The sequence below is a fragment of the Castor canadensis genome, chromosome 5 (assembly GCF_047511655.1).
Source record: "Castor canadensis chromosome 5, mCasCan1.hap1v2, whole genome shotgun sequence".
Lineage (NCBI taxonomy): Eukaryota > Metazoa > Chordata > Mammalia > Rodentia > Castoridae > Castor > Castor canadensis.
The window spans coordinates 137,377,301-137,398,452 of NC_133390.1; the positions used below are offsets into that span (position 1 = coordinate 137,377,301).

The 21,152-nt window shown below is 38.3% G+C and overlaps 1 protein-coding gene across 2 annotated transcripts; it reads right to left on the bottom strand.

Annotated features, from left to right (window-relative positions):
• Positions 1-1,820: 1,820 nt before the first annotated feature.
• On the bottom strand, positions 1,821-15,742 carry Naa20 (N-alpha-acetyltransferase 20, NatB catalytic subunit). Of its 2 annotated transcripts, XM_020170612.2 has the most exons (6): positions 15,584-15,741; positions 11,541-11,565; positions 8,816-8,906; positions 7,987-8,122; positions 2,714-2,859; positions 1,821-2,353 (listed from the first exon to the last, which is right to left on the bottom strand). In XM_020170612.2, the coding sequence occupies exons 1-6, from the start codon at positions 15,634-15,636 to the stop codon at positions 2,268-2,270; spliced, it is 537 nt and encodes a 178-aa protein (XP_020026201.1). In that variant the 5' UTR covers positions 15,637-15,741; the 3' UTR covers positions 1,821-2,267. The 2 variants fall into 2 exon arrangements, with proteins under 2 accessions (XP_020026201.1, XP_020026202.1); XM_020170613.2 differs by lacking the exon at positions 2,714-2,859 and having other exon boundaries at positions 15,584-15,742.
• Between the last annotated feature and the right edge of the window lie 5,410 nt (positions 15,743-21,152).

The following is a 21,152-nucleotide window of genomic DNA, read 5'->3' on the forward strand; positions in this document are numbered from 1 at the left end:
CTCCCCAAAGAAAACATGCCCATGTTCAAATAAGCTTGGAAAACTGAATTAATGCTTAAAACCTTGTTGTTCAAGTCTCTATATTTAGTGTCCTCGGAGGCTTTGATTTGCTGCTATATGGTATGAATCTTTATCGCAATGATGCCATATTGTTTCCCAAACTTAGTGGACAGTGGGGCTTTTTCTGCCCTAAGTGCCAATGATCATCTCCCAGTGTACTACAGAAAATACCTATTCATAACACCTGACATGTAAACTTAACCTTGGTTTACAGCTTGTGAAAAACACCAAGTAACTACATGCTAAATAATGAAGCTTAAAGTACCACAAGAAAAACAGATTTGCTAGTTTATTGCTCACATTCTTAAAAAAAAAATTGAATTAAGAGATCTGAGTTATTATTTCAACTTGGCCTATATTTCTCAAGCTTTTTTTTTTTCATTTTGTTCCCTGCCCAAGGACTAGAACTATATTTTCAAGAAGTTTTCTACCTATAAAAGACCATTAGTGAGCAAATTTATTATTAAATGAATATATTCAGCCATGGAAATAAAACCTTAATAAAGTTACTAAACTTATTTTGAAAATAAGGGTAGAAGAAAATAGGACTATAGGATAAATAACCAATCAATTTTCAGCCTCCCTGGTTTAATCAATAGACCAAAGTCAGACTGTGGAGTGTCAGATTGATTCTGACTAATATTAATATTTCTTGGCTAACTACAGAGTTAAGGGGTGAGATCAAAGCCAGTCAGAATGCTAATACTGCAACTAAATCAGTCTTCCTAGAATTATCTGTTCTCTTTATGCTGCATGTATGCATAAGCAAGAAAAGTTAGTGATTATGTTCTCAAAATTGTCATGCCAGGCATGGTGACTCATGCCTGTAATCCTAGCTACTTAGAAGGTGGAGATGGGGAGGATCATGGTTCAAGGCCATCCTCCACACCTGTCATCTCAGCTATACAAGAAGTGTAAATAGGAGGACCATAGTCCAGGCCAGCCTGGCAAAAAACATGAGATCCTCTCTGAACAATAACAAATAAAAAGGGTAGGTGGGCAGGGTTCAAGTAGTATAGCACCTGCCTAGTAAGAGCAAGGGCCTAAGGTCAAACCTCCTATATTGCCACCAAAAATTGAAGAAAAAAAAAAAAATCACTACAAGCTTGTGCCAGTTGCTTGAAAGAAAAAGATTTTCTCTCATGGGCAAATCAGCATTTTTACTCTCCCCAACCTCAACATCACCAAAGTAAGACTTTCTGCTTTTTTTTGGTGTGTATGTGATACTGGGGGTAAAACAGTAAAAGCTTTTTAACCAAGTGTGGTGGTTATAAACCTGTAATCTACTCAGGAGGTTAAGGTCTTTAAAAAAAAAAAAATCTTTAAAGTAATCATTCCATATGAGCTTTTCTTTAGTTACTTCCTTACTCTGGACATTTTCAGATAGTATTAGTGATGAAATTACATGTAAAAATACATGGTCAGCCTATAATCTAGTTATATGGCCTTTCTGTAGAGATCAGGTTCTTTTTCCTCTTAAGAAAAAAATATAAATGAAAAAACCTGGCCATCTTTTTATAGTTAAAGGCAGTATGTAAGCAAAGTATTAACAGAAAAGATACTAAACCATTAGTAAGAAAATAGTAGCTGGGAAGAATTTACTCACAATAAGAAGGAAGCTTAAATGTGCTGTGCAGGAATTATTTCAGATGCACATTTTAAAATGTTTTATTAAAAAAAAACATAAAAGAGATCCTAAACTATCCCCTTTCTTAATCCTGATTTAGTTGTATAAATGACCCACAAACTTTGAGAAAACATTTGTAGTCAGCAATGTATTTTATTATACATCTTAGATTTATACATTTCATATATGCTTTTAAAGTTTCAATTAACAGTTCAATACAAAATAAAAAACATATTGTGTGTGTGTGTGTGTGTGTGTGTGTGTGTGTGTGTGTGTGTGTGCAGCAGTGGTTCCCAGGCATAAAATTTAGGAGGAGGTTGGAGCAAGGCTTTTGCCCTGGCATACAGTGGATATTATGAACCATGATAGTGAACAGTTCTTTCAGACCTAGCTACCTTCTTGATTGATTTTTATTACAGCAAACAGCTAACTAACTGGAAACAATGAGAATTAAGCTTACAGCCTGCATCTTTTAGATCTAAATGACTACTTGTCTCCTAATACAGCTCCAAGATCATCCATTGAAAATAACATTGTCCATAAAGTATCGGAACATCTGCCTAAGAACCACTGCCTATGGTTATTCAATGTCTTCAGGCCTTACAGGATGAGGGAGTGGGATGATGGATTTCTTCTCAGTGTCCCTGGAAAGTGCTTTTCTCATATCTGTTAGGAAGCAAAGTTTAATGTAAAAACTCAATAAGTGTAAAGTTCCTATAAGAAGTACCTGATTCTAAGAGATGTATTTATAAATGACACATCCAACTGCAAGTATATCAGATACTAACCAAACCCCATCTAGGATTCACTTCATCATATAAATGTTTGTCCTCATAAATGAAGTGATAATTTACAGAAATTAACCACTGGTTGGTTAATATACATTAACTACTAATAATTTCATAATGGTACATTAAGTGGTCAGGTGTGATTTTTAAATTTATTAAAATAGTATCTCAACCTGTAGAAAAAAATGTAACTGTTTTGGCTTCCTTTTGGGAGTTACTGCTATGGAAGGGAGCTTACCATAAGCATCCTCATCAGGCTCCCCGTTGCTGGCTGAGTAGTACTCTATGACTGTTCTGTATACACTGTAGCCCAACTGCTTGTACATGTTGACTGCAACTTGGTTAGACACTCTTACAAAGAGGTCAACAAAAAATCCACCCTTTCTTTAAAAAAAAGGAAAATATTAGAATATGCGAAACCCTATAAAGTAATAATAGATACATACTTTTAAAGCCAACACTTGTTTTTGACTATAGAATAGTGCTAACAACCTTGTAGCTGACTACATCGTGATAGCAATTTTTATTACTTAGGGCAATTATTTTGTGATACAAAAACATGACTTTTTTTTGCATGCCAGTGATTTAAGATCTATGTTACATGTTTCCGTAAAAGATGAACTCCCCCAGCAAAAATATTTTACAGTTCTGTTATCTGTTTTTTAAAAAGTACTGCTATTTTATATCATAGTAATTGATAAGCTCATTTTACAGATTAGTCATAGCATACAATGTTTTCACCCATCTGCATAAATGGGAGGTTATGAAGCCCATGAGGCCAGCCCAAGCATAGCTAAAGCATGCTGGTAGCAGCCCTGAAGCCCCCAGTTCTCTCTAGTCAGTAAATTCCCTCACTCACTTACAGGTGGTCTATTACAGATTTACCACCTAATCATGGTTTCTCGTTGCCTAATGAAATCAGACTTTACACATTCCTCTCTCAATCAATAATGCGAGTTGGCCCTATGAGTAGCTCAAGTTTGTTCATGTTCACTTTGCTTAGCCTTCCATAGTGTGAATATACCATAAGCTGCCCACAGGCCTGATAAGCATTTCCAAGTTTATTGTAAACCACGCTACTACAAATACTTTCACTGAACATTTCATGGCACAGTATCTAATTAGGACCTATAGCTAAGAATGACACTGGTGGGTCATAGGGGTATACAAATCTTTAGCTTCCTTAGATAATTCCAACCTGTTCCCCGTCTGTTTGTTCCAACATACACTCCCACAAAAAAGGGCAAGATTCCATTCCCACAGTAGCAAGGCTTACTGCATCAGATATTTCTGCCCATTTTGTGGTATAATGGTATGTCAGTGTGATTTTAATTTGCATTTCTAATTACTAAACAAGGTTGAATGTATTTCTGCTTAGTGACCATTTAGATTTCTCCTGCACAGAACTTAGTGATCTTTAATAGCTTTTTCTCATAGCTGCTATTCTCTGTATTCTGGATATTCAGTAATTTGTAAGGTTTCTGCAAACATCCTTTCCCAATTTGTGGCTTGTCTTTTATCTTTAGGGTATCTTCTGAAACACAAAGTTATTCCACTTTTGTAAAGTGGAACATATGAACCTTCCTTTTACAGTTGGCACTTTTTATGACCTATTAAGTTTTTCTGGATTAGTGGAGTGGCTCAAGTACTACAGTGCCTGCCTAGCAAGCGTGACACCCTGAGTTCAAACCCCAGAACTGCAAGTTCTTTTTCTACCCTGAAGTCATGGAGACGCTCTCCTATATTACATTCAAAGGGCTTTTTACACCTACATTTTTAATAAATCTGGAACTGATTTGTATGTGGTAAGGTAGTAACTTTGGAAAAAATTTTCCATATGGGCCCAACTATCTCACCAGCTTTACCATCTTTATACAATTGATTTGCAGTGCCACTGTGGATGTAAAAATTCATACATTCCTGGACAGGTTTCTCATCCTGTTCCACTTGTTCAAACAACTGATTGCTCTAGCACTAATACAGTCTTCATTACGAATTGATATCTGAAAGGGCACATCTACCTACACCTTGCCTCTTTCTCTTTTTTTCCCTTATGTTTCAGAATCAGCCTAATAAGTCCCACATAAAGAAAAAAATGGGATTTTGACTGCTGTTACATTGGATCTGTGGTCAGTTACAAAGTTTTTATACACTATCCTCTAAACCACACAAGCAGTTCATCTCTTCCCTTGGTAGGCCTCTGTAATGTCTATCAATAAAGTTTTACAAATGTCAGAGATCTGACACAGCTTTTCTTAAGCATGTCATGTTTTTGATGCCAATGGTATCTCTTTCTAGATTTTACTGTTTACACATTAAAATGCAATTAATTTTTATGCTGACCTTATCTCCAACTCTGCCTAACTTTTAGTTCTAAAAATTTATTTGTAGATTCTTGTATGTTTTCTATTTGTATAATCATATCTGTGAAAAATACCAGTTTTGTTCCCTCTTATCTTTCATTTTTCTTGCTTTCCTGTGCTCTCTAGGATTTTCAGTAAGTTATTGAAGAGTGACTGGCTCTAGACATCATTGTCTTATTCCTGGTTTCAAAGGGAAAGCACTCAACATCACTAAATATATTTACTGCAGGTTTTTTGTAGGTACTCTCTTTTTTCTTTTCATGTTAAGGATGCTCTCCCCTTCTATTTCCTAGTTTCTGATAGCTTTTTCTTATGAATATTAGATTATATCAAATTTACTTCATTTGATGAACAATTATTCTCCTTTAGTATGAAATTAAAGCAGCCTTGCTTTTGAATTATCATCCTTACATACTACTGAAACCATTTACCCAGGATTTTTGCACCCAAGGAATGGGATTTCCTCAGAACATCCTTTCTCACATTGTCAGGTATTGTTGTCAAGGTTATCCCAGCCTTAATAAATAAAGAATGCTCCAAGACTCTTTGCTTGTGTTATTTCTTAAACATTTATTGAAATTTGTGGAATAAGTTTAAGCTACCGATTGAGATCCTTTAAAGGTAGGAATCAGCCTGCAACCTATTTTTCTGTACTACCCTTAAGCTAAAAATGGTTTTTACAATTTTGAAAGGTTGTTTAGAAAAAACAAAAACTATGCAACAGATCTGAGGTGTCCTGCACAACCTAAATATTTGCTCTCTGGCCAAGAAAAGGTTTGCTGACCTCTGTTCTGTATCCTTAACCAATTTCTGCCTGATTGTTGATCTCACATTTGAACAACTTGTCTGTTTGTCCTCTTAGTTTTGTTACATTTTGGACTTTGAATTTATCTCACTGGGCACATGAAAATTTTAATTGTTACGTCTTCACCACGGATTTAAATCTTTTAACCATATGCAGTGACTTTTCTTTACTCTGATAGTAACTATTTAAGTATAATGTAACTATTATCAATATAAATGTACAAAATTTCTTTTGGCTACAATTTGTATGCTTTACTTTTACCTTTCTGTATCTTTAATCTTTGTACATATTTCCTGTAGAGAGAATACAGGTCTCTTCTGTGTGTGTGTGTGGTGCTAGGAGTCTTACACATGCTGGGCAACCACTCTACCACTGAACTACATCTCCAGCACCTCTGGCTGTCTTCTAGTCCATTAATATTTATCATTTTTAACTACTTATATTTAGATTCATAGCTACAAATACTTATTTTATCATTAGTTTTTTATCTCTATAAATTATATACTGTTTCTATTCTTAATGTATTTAAAAACACAAGCATACAAGCATGTATATATCTATCTACACATTCATACAAATAAGATAACTTTGAAAACCTCAGAAGCTAGCTGGGTGCCAGTGGCTCATGCCTATAATCCTAGCAAACCAGGAGGCAGAGATCAGGAGGATCGAAGTTTGAAGCCAGTCCTGGGCAAGTGAGACCCTATCTCGAAAACACCCAACACAAAAAAAGGGCTAGCAGAGAGCCTCAAGTGGTAGACTGCCTGCTTAGCAGGCATAAGGCTCTGAGTTCAAACCCCAATACCCCCCAAGATCTTAGAAGCTATCTAAAATAAGCTTCAAAAACTAGAGGGAAGGGAGCTTAGTTTTCTACTTAAGAAACAGAGACTCAGTTCTGTAAATACAGTAAGTCATATGTACAAGGTCAGAGCTAGTTAGAATCCATTTCCTCTCTTCCAGGCCACTACACAATAATGCCTTTTTAAAAATCAGGATGTCATTATTGTGTGTAAAGTCTACCTTACTAAAATTTTTCTTCACCTCCTTATTCAGTCTAGGAACAACTTTAAAGACTAGAGTTGACTTCATTTTTTGGCTAACACTATCTTTTTTTTGAATGAGTTCTGTTCTACTTGACTCAGAGCATTTGTGGCCACAGTTACTTCTTTAAATACCTGCCTTTATTAAATCCAGTAATTATGTGGAAAAGGCCTCCAGAGCCCTTCTCTACAATCATCCTCTTTCCAGTGAGACATTTTCATTGGATAAAGAAATGGTAGACATCTTTTGCTTCATCTAGAATGGAGATGAAAGGAGCCTTCTTTTTTAATTACTCTATTATTTCTATCTCAAATAATGAGGGTAGTTGATTCATACAACAGGTCTCTTTAAAAAAAAAAAAATAGCCATAATGTAGGTAATTACCAAACTCTGCAGTAAGTTACCCCAAACTCATAAAGGAACCACAGGGTATTTCAGATGTTCAGGGAAAACAGCAAAACTTTACGTGTCAGATACTGGCAAATTACCACTTTAAAGTAGTTAACAAATTCAACATTAAATCATGCCACATTCCTTTTGAAACTGGGTTTCTGACAGCTGCTATAATTTAAAAACAATAACTACAACAAAAAAACACTACCATGTGAAAATCAATAGAAAACAGACAAAGACATGGCTGAGACCAGTTACCAAGATCTAAAGTAGTTCAATGCCCAACAGGTGCATATCTTATTAATAGATAGCTATGGTTTAAAATAAAATAAAAATAAATTTTAGCTGGGTGTGGTGGTACATGCCTATAATCCGAGCACTCAGGAAGTTGAGGCAGGAGGACCATGAGTTCAATGCCAGCCTGACCTAGTATCAAAAAAAAATCTGGAATTTAAAATTTTTATTTCTACTCATTTTTGTGAATAGCTACTAGCTATTAGAATATAAATACTTATTAAAATTAAGGCTAAATTTTTGGCCTAGTCTTTTGAACTACAAACACTGAAAAATTTACTGAGATGCCCAATGCAATCTTAGCAGAATTCAGGAATGTCTGCTGCAGTGGCAAGAACGTTCCTTGAAGGTTGGTCTTTGATGCCAACAATTTTGCAGCTTACAGGACTATGGCTGGTCACTCACTTTGCATGACAACAGGAACAATGATACCACTCTGAATAGGTGACAGAACTGTAGTAAGGACTATTGGAGGCTGAAAATGAAATTCCTATAGAGTGTAAAGCCATGACAGCTAACCGAGCCAGAAGGAAAAAAATATCTTACAAGTGTTCAACAGAGAAAAATACATAAGGTTCATAAATCACTAAGTATATCTGAAAAACAGGATCTTACCTTTCTGAAATCTCCTCTAATAACTCCATAAGTTTAGCAGCCAAACCAAGGCGTCGAAATTCAGGGGCAACAGATAGGGCTGTGACATGTCCATGCCATTCTTCTCTAGCTACTGAGCCTTCTGCTTTACCCATAACTGCCAACAAAAAAAGCTGCATTCAGTAATGAGACACATTGATTTACACACAAATACAGTTACTGTTTGGAGCATTTTTATTGTAGAGTAAATGACAAAGTTTTCACTTTTAAGTACTACTTGAGATCATCCAGCTAATAATGATACTTATTTTTGAAAATTCACCTGCAGATGACATGACTTACCTAGTTCTAGAGTCAGACTTAGAAAGTTGAAAAAATACACACACACACACACACACACACATACACACAGAGACAAAATAATTTTGAACAAAGGATCAGAACATGTATTTTTTCCAACATCTACATTTCCTGTGAATATGTGAGCATGTGCATATGTACATATAACTGAGACAATTCACAATTAAAGTTTTTGTCAGCAATGCAACTAATTCAATGAATATACAATCCCTAAATCATGTAACAAACAAGCCATATAGAAACTGAACATAAATATAGAATGAAAGATCCAAGTATACAGATAATGTCTGTCTGGTTCACTGCTAGATCCTCTAGGCTTAGCACAATGCCTAGAACAGAAGTGAACAGTACGGTGCTGAACAGTTGATACAGAAATAAAATTCCAGGCATCATGCGTACACTTCTAGTTCTATAGTCTAAAACAATGTTTGAAACCTGTATTAACATCTTAACTACCTGTCCAAAAAAGTACTAGTGGTATTATACTTACTATAACCCATTAATTCTCCACCAGGTGCCTCTGCAACGATGAAATACTCTGGCCAGTGGGCAAGATACTGTAAGTAAAAAGGAATCCCATACTGTAGTCCTGTTAAGGAGTGTGAAAAGTAATGGACGGTAAAAAGTTCATTAAAAGGCTATTCTGAGAAAGAGTTTCCATCAAAAAGCATACTAGTTGTTAATGTATCCTTCGCTCTAAATAACTGTGATTTCTATAATCATACCATTACATGAAATACTTGCATTAGCTCTGATTTTTTAACAAAATTACCTGAACATACCACCTCAAACACAGAATGGAGAAATCAAAAAAACAGGCCTCCAAAATGTTTGTACAATTTACTTCCCTATTGATAATACTGTACCAAAGTCTCTGCGTGGCATCTATCATCACTTGAGAGTCTTACTTGTTTACTGTGTGTCTACCCTTGGACTATGGATGTCAGGTTCACTCCACCTTTGGTGCTTGGCCATGGCAGATGCTTAATACATTCATGCTTCCATAATTGTGTTGGAAAATTAATGACTAATTCCTACTTTGCTCCAGCAATGACACTGTGAGAATAACTTTACAACCTAAGTCCTTCCAGAGGTAACTGTTTCCTCTGACCTTGTCTACTGTTTCAATTTCTAGTAACACAAATAAAGGTTGACTCAAGTAATCACGTATGTTATGAGTAAATGCCTGAATAATTTGCTCATTACTTAACTCTTCAACCCTGGAGTATCCTAATAGATATGTACTCATTTCTGTATTTCTTCTCAGCATAAGCTTTCTACTGCAGTTTTATGAGAGGACACCACCAAAACATTAAAAAGAGAATGTTCCTGGAAAACCTATTCAGTGTGAAATTCTCCAACTCTCCTCTAAAGGACAGTCATTACTTTGAGAACTCCTCAAACAAAACCTTTACATGGCAGGCCTTCATCTTCTTGCCATCCCGCCACTGACATACACCATATCCATCTCTCCTCTGCCAAGCTGAGGAACCCCAGAAATGTCCCTGACCTCCTTCACCCTCTGAATCAACCACCAAGACCCAACAAGTTAGGTACAAATATGTACTTGTTTGAATTTTGAAGTTTTTACTGTAAAACTTTAAATGTCACTGGAAGCACATCTAAATTGATTTGCATTCTAACGTTTTCCCTTACTAAACAGTGCAAATTTTTCTGCCATTCAAAATTCTTCAAAAACCTAAAAATACAAATGAAAATTTTGAAGACTTTTTGCTTTTTTTCCACTCAACTTTGTTTCTGATGTGAAGTCCTCTTGTTCATACCTGTGCTAATTTTTACTTCCATATAGTATTCCATTGCTTGAAGAGACAATTTACGTATTATTTCTCCAGACAGGGGACATCTGTGTCATTTCCAGTTTTTTTTAAATCCTTCATAAATATAGCTTAATATATATAACCACTTCCTTAGTAAAGGGCCTTATGTGGGCCATAAGGTCTCTGTTGCATTTTACTCAAACTTGCAAAACCCACAGATAATATATACATTAACCAGCATGCATGTATCCCAATAAAAACTTTTTCACAGAAACAAGCAGTGAGCCAAATCTGGCCAACGAACCTTAGTTTGCCAACTCCTGGCATAAACTGCCACTGTTTATTATTATTTTCAGACTTCAGGAAATGGAATTATTAAGTATTACATTTCCAAAGTGCCTTCCAGATAAACTGTACCAACTGATACTGCCACTAGCAATTTATGAGAATGCTCTTTACCTCACTATCAACACAGACTTTTATCTTTTCTAAAAAATTCTGGGTAATGTGATACATTAAATATGGCTTCACATTTTGGTTTCAATTTGCATGCCTTTTGTCTAATGAGACTGAACCCTTAATATGTTCATTAGCCTCCTCTATGCCCTTTTAGTAAATTACCAGTTAACAGAAGACCCCTGTAATGTACATAGAACATAATCCAGAAATCCAATTTTGTTTTAAGCCACTGAAAATTGTGGGGTTGTCTGTTACTACAACATAACCAAGAATATCCTAACTTTACACATTTTTACCCATTTTTCTTTTGGGAGATAATAAGAGGCTGCTAACTGTTACCCAAATCCTTTAGTCACTTTAGTAACAAGTTCCAGTTTAAAGCTGGTCACATTTCTGGACTTCAGACAGGACTAGATAGGTGGAACAGGAGGCAGGGACTGGTTGATGAGATTCAGAAGGGCTGTGTGATGCTTCCCAAAAGTACCCTTAAAAGGGAGGGACACTCACCTACTCTCTGTGGATCCTGCTGCTAGAAATGCAGATGTGATGGTTTGCCTTGGCAGCCACTGGGAACAGGAAGACCAAGGCTAACCTGGGAATGGTACGGTGGATAAATAGCAAAGAGCCTCGCTACTGATGACTTCATGGAACCACCACCTGCCCTGAACTGCTTGTCACCTCCAGACTTTGTTCACAAGACCAAGAAATGAGCCATTTCTGCTCTGTACAGCAAGCTTACCATTGAGGAGCAAGGTGGGCAGGGGAGCTGTACGTTACTGACTTATGTGAGGTCTTTAGAGTAACAGTTTGTCAGGCAGATTTAATACAACTTGTACTCACTTGTTTCACTGCTTTCAATGTTGCTTATGCTGTTTTCCTATCTATAAGTTTTAAAATTTCTCCATTAAGTCTATTTTTTCCTTTTGTTTCTTGATTTTCTTTACTCATTATCTAATTTAACTTTTTTGTAAAGGATACAGTTTCTGTAAGTGGATCCAAGTTACTGAAAGAAACAAGAGAAATGTCAATAGTAAGCATTGTTCACACACACAAAAAATTTAAACTAAACTGCTAAAACTAAAAATAACATGCCACAAGGAACACATTTAAAACCTACTTTAGAGCCAAATGAAGATGGTTTAAAGTACCTCATTGCCATAATGAGCCGTCAGGGAAACCTACACATTTTTATTTAACTGCTTCTTTAAGAAATTATTTTATAGGTAGTAAATTCTATCAGAATCTTCCATTTTTGCATGGCAGTAAGTTATCAGCAGAACAGAGGAGCAACCAGGCACATATCTCATAGGACAGATGGTCAAACTTGCCTGCTGCCTCATCTTACCCTAAGGATCCTCCCTCCCGGCCTCTAGGCCTTCTTCACAATTTCTTCCTTCTTTTTTCCACCTTGTAAATGTGGGCACTCAGTTTTCACTTCTCCATTCCTAAATTCCCACCAACTCCACCCCTATACTGTCAATTAAGTGTTCTCAGAGTACCCCCACCCCCAACCTGGCTCTGTTGGACACCTCCCCATCACATCCAATCTCAGGATCCCCAAATTAGCATTCTTAAAATCCAACAATCCACAACCAACTTTGGCCTGTCACTTTCCTAGTCAGTTAATGAAATCATTATTTTGCCAGGCTCAAAACCAGATACTTTCAAGTGTCTTCTATCTCTAGTCAAATTCTCGATTGAGACTCTTTATTTTGGGGGGGGGGTGGTAACGGGGTGTTGAGCTCAGAGCCCCATGCCTAATACCACTGGAGCCACACCCACAACCCTTTTTGTTTGTTATTCGTGTCTCCTGCTTAGCTGGGACGACAGGTGTCCACCACCATACTTAGTTGATTGGTTGAAATGGAGTTCTGCTAAAGTTTTGTGAGGGCTGACCTGGAACCTTCAATCCTTTCATCTTCACCTCCCTCCGGAATAGCTAGGATTATAGGCATGAGCCACAGCACCCAGATGCTGATGTCAGTCATACTACATTTCTCTAGTCTGGCAGTCTAGTAGTTCTCAATCTTTTTGGTTTCAAAACCCTCTTTAAACTAAAAAAATTCTGAATTTTCATTTATATGGGTTATATTTTGTAACTTAAAATAATTAAAATAAATCACATGTCGACACAAATGATTTTACCAAGAAACCACTATATTTTAAAAAAAGCAACAATGGCATTGTTTTAACAGTGTTAGGTTTTAAAACAAGACAGCTGAATTTTTAAGCATTTGTAATGCTTGCTATTGAAAGATCACAATCCACTGTATACATTGGAAGAATAAAAATGAAAAGGCAAAAAAACCTTCTTAGCATCATGAGAGTAGCTTTGACCTTACAAACTGAAACAATCCTGGGACCCTGGCCCTCATCTGGAAAGTCCCCACTTTAATACAGTGCAGACTTGCTTTCCCACATTTCTTGGCTATTTCATATCCTCTCGGCTCACCCCAACTCTGCAAGAGGCTGCCCCCCTTCTCTATCTCATCACAAAGAAAATGTGGCAGTAACAAACTTTGCCAAAGTTCCACCACTGACCCTACCCACCTAGAAGCATCTGCACCCGATGCTGCTTGCTCTTTTGTCACCATGCATGCAGCGCCCTTGCCTCACTACTCAGAACCCTGCTCCTGCAACTCATGCTCTCCTGCATTTGGCAGGAGAGAAATTTCTGCCTTTCCTGGAAGAAATGCACAAACATGACACACTCTTAACCATCAGCAGCTCTTGACATAGTTCCTATTCTTTCTGTTTGAAATGCTCTCTTCACTTGGCTTCTAAAACCCACCATGAGTTTTCCTCTTACCTCAATGGAACACTCAATCTCCTTTATCCAGCACTCAACACTCTGGCATTTCCTAGAGACGTTTTTCTACACCCTTTCCATCACTGATAAAATTAGCCCCCTGGTCACCTATCACCATCTACATAGTATTGATCCTTAAAATTCTATCTTTAGTCCAGACCTGAGTCCATGTCCTGATACCTACCTGACCTCTCCACCTGGGTGTCTGAGTGCACTTGGCATAGAAGCCCAAGACCTAGGATGGTCTAAGGCCTAGGCCTTGTAACTCACTAACCTTGTCTTACACTTCTGCACTCACTCTACTCCAAGCATGATGGCTGCCATCTGCTATTTACATAGATGGGTCTCTTTGCACATATGTTCCCTCCACCTGGAAGATCCTCTGTTCACAGTATATACATGACTTAGGCCCTCACTACCCCTTGATCTTCCTTCAATGACACCTTTCCTGAACACCCTATCTAAAGCAGAACTCCCTCTCACTTTCAATTTTGTTATTTCTTTTTTTATCAAGCACTTACTTCTGTGTATCTACCTACTTCCTCTGTAAAATGTAAATTCCGTAAAGACATTAATATTTTTTCTTCTGTTCACTGCTGTGTCTCTAGAAGTGGTACACAGCAGAAGGTACTCAAACATTTTTCTAAGAATAAGTATGTGTGAAATTAATTGCAGTGGCCCACACACACTGCTTCTTTCAATTCCTACTTAACACCCAACCTGAGTGATTCATATTATTTCCTAACAAAATGACCTGCAATAGGAATGAGAAAGCCAGACTCCCTTATTGGCATATTCTGAAGAGATTAAAGGTGTCATCCTTCCTACATCTTCACTTAAAACTGATTCTCACTTCTTTCACCCTGACCTATTCTCATCAGCATACTTTCTCCAGAAATTACTTCCTCCTCACCAACATTTCTTCACCTTCCAAGGCTCACCTCCTCTTTAAAATGCTCCTAGTCACCTCATCCCAAAGTTCTGTCTGTCCTCCTAACATCTGAATTCCAACCATTTGGTCCTTAATTTTCATATACTATCCTATTGTTTTTAAAAGTGGATACTGGCTGATAGTGGTGGATCACACCTGTAACCTCAGCTATTCAGGAGGCAGAGAACTGGAGGAGGATTGCAGTTCCAGGCCAGCCCAGGTAAAAACTGGTGAGACATCATCTCAACCAACAAGCTAGGTGTGGTGCCATGCATCTGCCATCCCAGCTATGTGGAAGGCATAAACAGGAGGATTATAGTGCAAGTCAGCCTGAGCATAAAGCAAGACCCTATTCAAAAAAACAACAAAACCAAAAAGGACTTGAGTGGCTCAAGTGGTAGAGCCCCTGCTTCTCAAAGGTGAGGCGCTGAGTTCAAATCCCAGTACTGACCAAAAAAAGTACGGGGGAAGAGAATCTGGGATTGATGGTTGAACAAGAATGTGATAAAGCCAAGGTACAAAAATAACAACTGTACAACTACAGGAGCTTATGGTAAACCCTTTCAATTTTTTTAAGTGTTAATGAATTTTCAAATAAAATGTTTTCCAAAAAAAGAAAACGGTACTTGCCTCGATTGGGATTGTAAGAAACTGCACTCAGCTCCCAGCAGTTCTCCCCAAGAATCTGTCCCCAACCCTCGCAGACTCCTCGCAACAGAAAAGGGTTCGCAGCTACTCTAACTAAACTTCCAAACCACACACGACTGTGGCTGCTCGCCTGCGGTGGGACGCCATGATCACCCGGTCACTTCTTCAGATACAATTTAACCAATGTGCTAGTCCCCAACACACACTTAGCCACTGTTGCACCCTCGCACCCCGCTCTGAGGCAAGTAGTTAGTGGGGTCCACTGCACGAAAGTCACCAGCACGAAGGCTGCAGCACCCCGCGGGGCCGCTTCCCTCCCCCATCCCAGGGCATCCTGTCCACGTCCGGTAGCGGCCATCCGGACGCTGCCCGTCCCCACCTGCAAGCAGGGTTAGAGGAGGAAGGTGAAGAGCCTCGGCCAAGGTCAGATGGGCCGGCGCGCATCAGCCCCGGACCCACCCGGCCTCGAACCCCGTGGCCCCAAGGCAGGCGCTCGCGCCGGCGGGCGGGGGCGGCCCCCAGACCCCGGCCCGCTGCTGGGGTACGGCCAGGAGGGCGCGGACCGGGACCGAGCTGGCAGGGCCGGGAAGCGGGGCCGGGTCAGCAGCGCCCAGCTCAGGTTGCCTCACTCACATGTTGTTGAAGCGGAACAGGTCGTCACAGGTGAAGGCCCGGAGCGTGGTCATTGCGCCGCGGCCACTTGCGAAACCAAACTAGCCGCGATCGCACTCCTGTCCTGCCGGAAATCGCTAAGCGCGCGGCTGCTGCGGGCGAGGTGGAGAACTACTTCCGGGTCACAAGTTGCTCCAAAAGATGGCAGCAACGCAACCCCCTCTGGCGGCCGGCGTCGGGAATTGCCTGACTTCTTCCGTAAGGTCAGAGGGGTGGGTCTTGGTGCCCCACGTTTAAACGCACAAAAATAAAGGTGAAATTAATTTTAATAAGAATATATTTTATTTTACCAAGTATACCCGAACTCATCATTTCAGCATGTCATAAGTACAAACAATATTAATGGAATATTATATCTTTTTCGGTAATAAGACTTTGATATCTGGTGTGTATTTTATATTTGAGCATATTTCAATCTGAAAGCGAAATTGTCATCAGACATGCTTGTTCCGGATTCCTGTTTCAAACGAACCTATTATTGAAAAGCAGATTCACACATCCAAGTGGTCTCAAACGTACTATTTTCAAATAGCCAAAGAGGACATCAGTTTTTACATTTGAATTTAAGTTAGTTAAAATTCAAAGTTAAAAATTCCATTCTTCAATTGTGCCAGCCACTTTCTAAGTATCCAGTAACCCTGTGGGTGGTGGATAGCTTGGTAGGCATTACAGGCCCAAAAGCTTAGAAATGTGCACATTCTCTTTGATTTCAGAGGTTCTTTGCCCTCACTCCCCCTTGCTAAGATGTATTGAGGTGGTCTTGGGGGACAGGGTGTAGAGGTCAAACCAACACAAATACCTAATCAACGAGAAGCTTAATTCCAAGGCCCTCACATCTCTAACTCCTCTAGAACCCAAGTTTCTCCATAGGTACATCTTAGGAAACCACTGCCCAGACCTGTGGCTTAGGCATAGCAGGAGGAGGAGAGAAAGCAAACGAGTGAAGAAGCAGGCAGCCCCAATAACAAAGATCTTATAAGTCCCAAGCTCAGCTCCAGACAGTGTTTTGAAAATCTTGACTGAAAATGCAGATATAACAGTACCTGGGAGTCTCAAATTTATGTCCACAGGTATTGCAGATGTAGAAGGGAGAATGTGACACCATGAGCTCAGCTACCACCTGCCATGCATTTAAACAAGGAGAAAATGTAGAGGCCATTTCATATCAGAAAATGTGCCACATTAAATGAATGTTAAAGGATAACTTTTAGGAAAGATAAAATTATGATTCTTATACAAATGTAAAGTGAATGTATGTCAAAGATGCTATCTCATTTGTTAATGAAAGAACCAGTAAGATCTGACAGCCTATTATAAGGAGAATTTAAAATGCACAAGGCACCCAGGAATGCTGAAATGTATGAAATACAGGAATGCTGAAATGATCAGGAAACTTCTCAGGGTCCACAGAACAGTCATACATTGCATCTTCACTGGACATGACACAAAACATTTAGATTTCTGTTGACAAGAATAATTTTCAATATAATCAACTCCTCTCCAGCTTCTACAGTTTACAGATTATAAAATATAGTAAGAGAAAATCTGAAAGTTTCTACTAGACAGACTTTCCAGTAATCATTTTTTATTGATCATTTCAAAGTATTTCATAATTTCATCTGGCATGAACTAATGTTGATGTGAATTTTGTTGGTTGTAAAGTTTTGATGGTTTTCTTAATTTTTTTCTGGTTCTGATTTATTTATACTATAAACATCAGAGATTTATAACTATGTTTATAGATATTTAGGTAATGGTATAATAAGCATGATTTTGATATTTTTTTAAACACTGTGTATTTAATACAAAGGCAGCACTTGACCCCTGCAGGTACTGAATGCTGTGGGACCCTAGTCTGTAACCGCCAATAGATGGGTGTGGTTGTGTACACTTGAAATCCCAGCAGTCAGGAGGCTGAAACATGAAGATGGGTGACACATGGCAGGTCATAGGGACATGGAAGAAAGCAAATAGAACATCAGCTGGACTTTCCTTTACCAATTCCCAAAGCTGAGCACTTCCTATGAATTTACTTCTCAAAGGGTGGCCAGTACTTGCCCAGCAAGTATCAATTGAATGACTGAATGAAAGGACATATGGATACTGTCATCCTTGTTGTAAAACCCAGCATTCGCATTATCAACCAAGGTATTTCACATCTCTGTGGCTCCTTTTCTATCTATAAAATATGCACAACCATGGAATGGTAAATGCCACATTTTAAGTGCCATTTAAGTGCTTGTCAAGGAAAATCAATGCAATGAAATATTTCACATATTTAATAATTGAAATTTTAGAATGTAAAGTGTAGGCAAGGCAAAACCCCCAACTATAGACACATTGGCAAGCTCAGTTCAGCAGTAGTAGCATGTCACAGTCCACAGTAAAGAATTTATGGCTTTGGAAGCTACCTCCCTTTTTTCTTACTGCACTCCATCCAGAAAAGCTGGAATGTCCACAAACATGTCTTTTGGGTTTTTACAAATACATCACAAGGCTATTTACATTTTAATGTTTAATAAAAAGGATCTATGCACATTTCTAAGAAATTATAGACTTGTGAAAATGTATACAGAAGAAAGCAACAAATTATTTAATGGGTACAACCCAGAAATAAACCATTTGTCATCCCAGATAAGCCTCAGACATCTCTCTTTCTGTAGTTTAGGGGAGTGAGAAAGAGTCTTTTTACTTAAAAGGGGCTCAGATTACATAGAATAATATTACATAAAAGGCATTGCCTTAATTTTCCTTGAATGTAACAGAAGAAAAAAAACTGGTTTTTTGTTTGTTTTTTTGCTTCCTCCAGATCTTGGACACTAGATCTTAGACTTCATTGGCTGAACATTGTGCTAGGGACCTGTGCCCAACCATCCAAGTAGTAAATCTGGGAACGGAATTGGCCTCCAACATCAGAAAGGAGTTACAACCCCACTCCACATGGTGGCTGTTCCCCCCATGTGGAAGAATAAAAGTAAAGGAGATAAGAAAAGGTGCAGAAGTCAGAATGAGAACAAATCTGGAAAAAGACATTAGTGTTTAAAGAGGGCAGGAAATCAAAATGTTGGGAAATGGACCATCAGAAGTGATCTGTTTTGATGGCGAATGGAGATTATATACCACATCAGAAGAACACTGAGAAAAAAAAGATTTGGATAAATACCCCAGACATTCTGTTGGTTGGTCTGTGAGACTGTCAGGATAAAAAAAGCTAATTAAATTTTTTTTTTGGCAGTGCTGATGTTTGAACTCAGGGCCTTGCACTCATAAGCGCAATACAATTTGAGCCACACCCCGAGGCCAATATAATTTTAAAGTGTAATGTAGTTGAAGCTAGCAGTCTGAAGGTACATGGAGAACCTCCAGACCACGGAAAATCAATGAAACAGACTTGGATCTGATGATGCAGTCCAGTCTGATGATACTGGAGATGCTGAAGATGACGCTAGCTGGGCTGAGCTCAATGTGTCCCATTCCATGTTTTCTGAGGATTGTTCTACAGTTGGGATCTTGGCTATCAATGTTAAGAATAAGGCTTCATTTAGCATGAGTATATTTCTGAAAGTCAGTTCATTTATCTTCATTTTTGAAAAAGTATTTATTATATTTCTTTGAAAACTGAAGATGCTGAGTTATCTTGACACATTAACATTTTGTTCTTTTAGATGTAATTTAGAGGTAAAACACTATAATACACACTGTGGAAACAAAAGAAGGACATGCCTTTGTATTTCTAGTAAATGAATGTTTCAAATTAATTATTTGGTTTGTAATCGTTGTGGATTATACTAAATCCTGGTTCCAATAAATCCGTTTACAGAGTATTATGTTTTAATCATCCAGATGGTCTCTTGAGATTTTTTTAAATCAGGTTTAAGGATGACATAAATCTGCATTTAGAGTTAGAGAAAGTGGGCTATCTTTTCATGTTTATGCGGCCATAAGTATTTTGTACTGACTTTGATATCATTTTATGTTGCCACCAACCAAAAAAGCATTTTCTTCTTATTTTTTTTCCTTCTACACAAATTTATTAGGTACACACTGTGTGCCATACCAGGGAAGAAGCTGGACAAGATAACAATTTACAAAGCAGCTATGGCCTTGCCCCCTGAAGCTCTGTCTAGCAGAGGTGCACAATCAATAAATGGCCCAGTGAAAGGCCTGGTGCTATGAAGTGAAGTGGAGAGTGGATGGTCAGGGCTTCTCTGAGGCAGTGGCAGGGAGGGTGGGAAGGCCCTCAGGAGGGCAGTGGGAGTCCAGGGCAAGAAGTCACTGGCAACCTAGAGTAGGAGGGGTGTGGCCAGTTCCCATTGACAGGCCCCTGGCCACAGCATGGGGACAGATAGGGCCTGTCCTGTAGGGCTAGTGGAGGCTGCCATAGAGGACCAGGCACAGGACAATAGCCCTTCTCTTATATAGAGCAACACAGGCCTGCAGTGCGGAGCTCCTCAGAGCCCTTCGCAAAAAAGCATTTTCAAATGTAATTTTTAAAGCCTGGGCAGCAACTTTGAGTTTATAAAATTAGTAGTTGTAGAAATTGAGTAGTAGGTGATAACCATTTATCTTGACATTAGAAATATTGGTATAATAGTTGGTAATGTTTTTCTTTAATTTTTATCCTTGTAAGGTATGCCAAAAAATAGAAAATGAAAAAAGGATGAGGAAATACATTCTTTTAATGTTTACATAGGAAAATTCAAAAAAGACAGTTTTGAATATCATAAGATTTTTTTTACTTTACAAAATAGATTGTGTAAAAAAAAAAAGATGCCATTTTCTTTTCAAAGTCATCCATTGTAACCCGCAGTTTGGGGCTTTATAAATAATTAAATTACAGCCAGCCAGGCACGGTGGCACACACCTGTAATATTAGTTACATGGGAGGCAGAGATTGGGAGGATCACAGTTTGAGGCCAGACCAGGCAAAAAAATTAGCAAGATTCCATTGCAACCAATGATTGGGCACAGTGGTGTGCATGTTATACCAGCTACACAGGAAAAGCAAATAGAAAGGCTACAGTCCAGGCCCTCGCTGGGGATAAATGCAAGACACTATCTCAAAAATAACGAAAATGAAAAGGGTTGGGGGTGTGGCTTAAGTGATAGTGCACTTGCCTAGCAAGGCCCTGAGTTCAAATTCCAGTACTGCCAATAAGTAAAAAAGTAAGTAAGTAAGTAAATAAATTGCAAGGTACAAGTGAAAAGCTAATTCCACTATGGATTAATAAAGCTATTTTCATTTTTAAAAAAGTACTGAATTAGAACTGAAGAGGTTGCAGAGCATACAGAAATTTGAATATCTAAAAGTTTCCTCTGAAGTTTATATTAATATTACATATAATATATATTAAATATGAATTCAATATCTTAATGAAAATCAATCAGTTTGAAATCATATTTTTAATATAAAATTAAACTTAGGCCACTAATGACCCAGTTATGAAAGAAAAGCTAACAGTGATTTTTGTCACTTCCTGTATCTTGTTCTCCTGATGAGGTATGTCACTTGTATTATTGTTACCTTTCA

Excerpts from the sequence above, each read along its gene's own strand:
- Naa20 (XM_020170612.2), bottom strand. The coding sequence starts at position 15,636 with ATGACCACGCTCCGGGCCTTCACCTGTGACGACCTGTTCCGCTTCAAC. Across the intron at positions 11,566-15,583 it reads CTGTTCCGCTTCAACAACAT|TAACTTGGATCCACTTACAG; the intron begins GTGAGTGAGGCA and ends TGTTTCTTTCAG. Across the intron at positions 8,907-11,540 it reads TGGATCCACTTACAGAAACT|TATGGGATTCCTTTTTACTT; the intron begins GTATCCTTTACA and ends ACAGGACTACAG.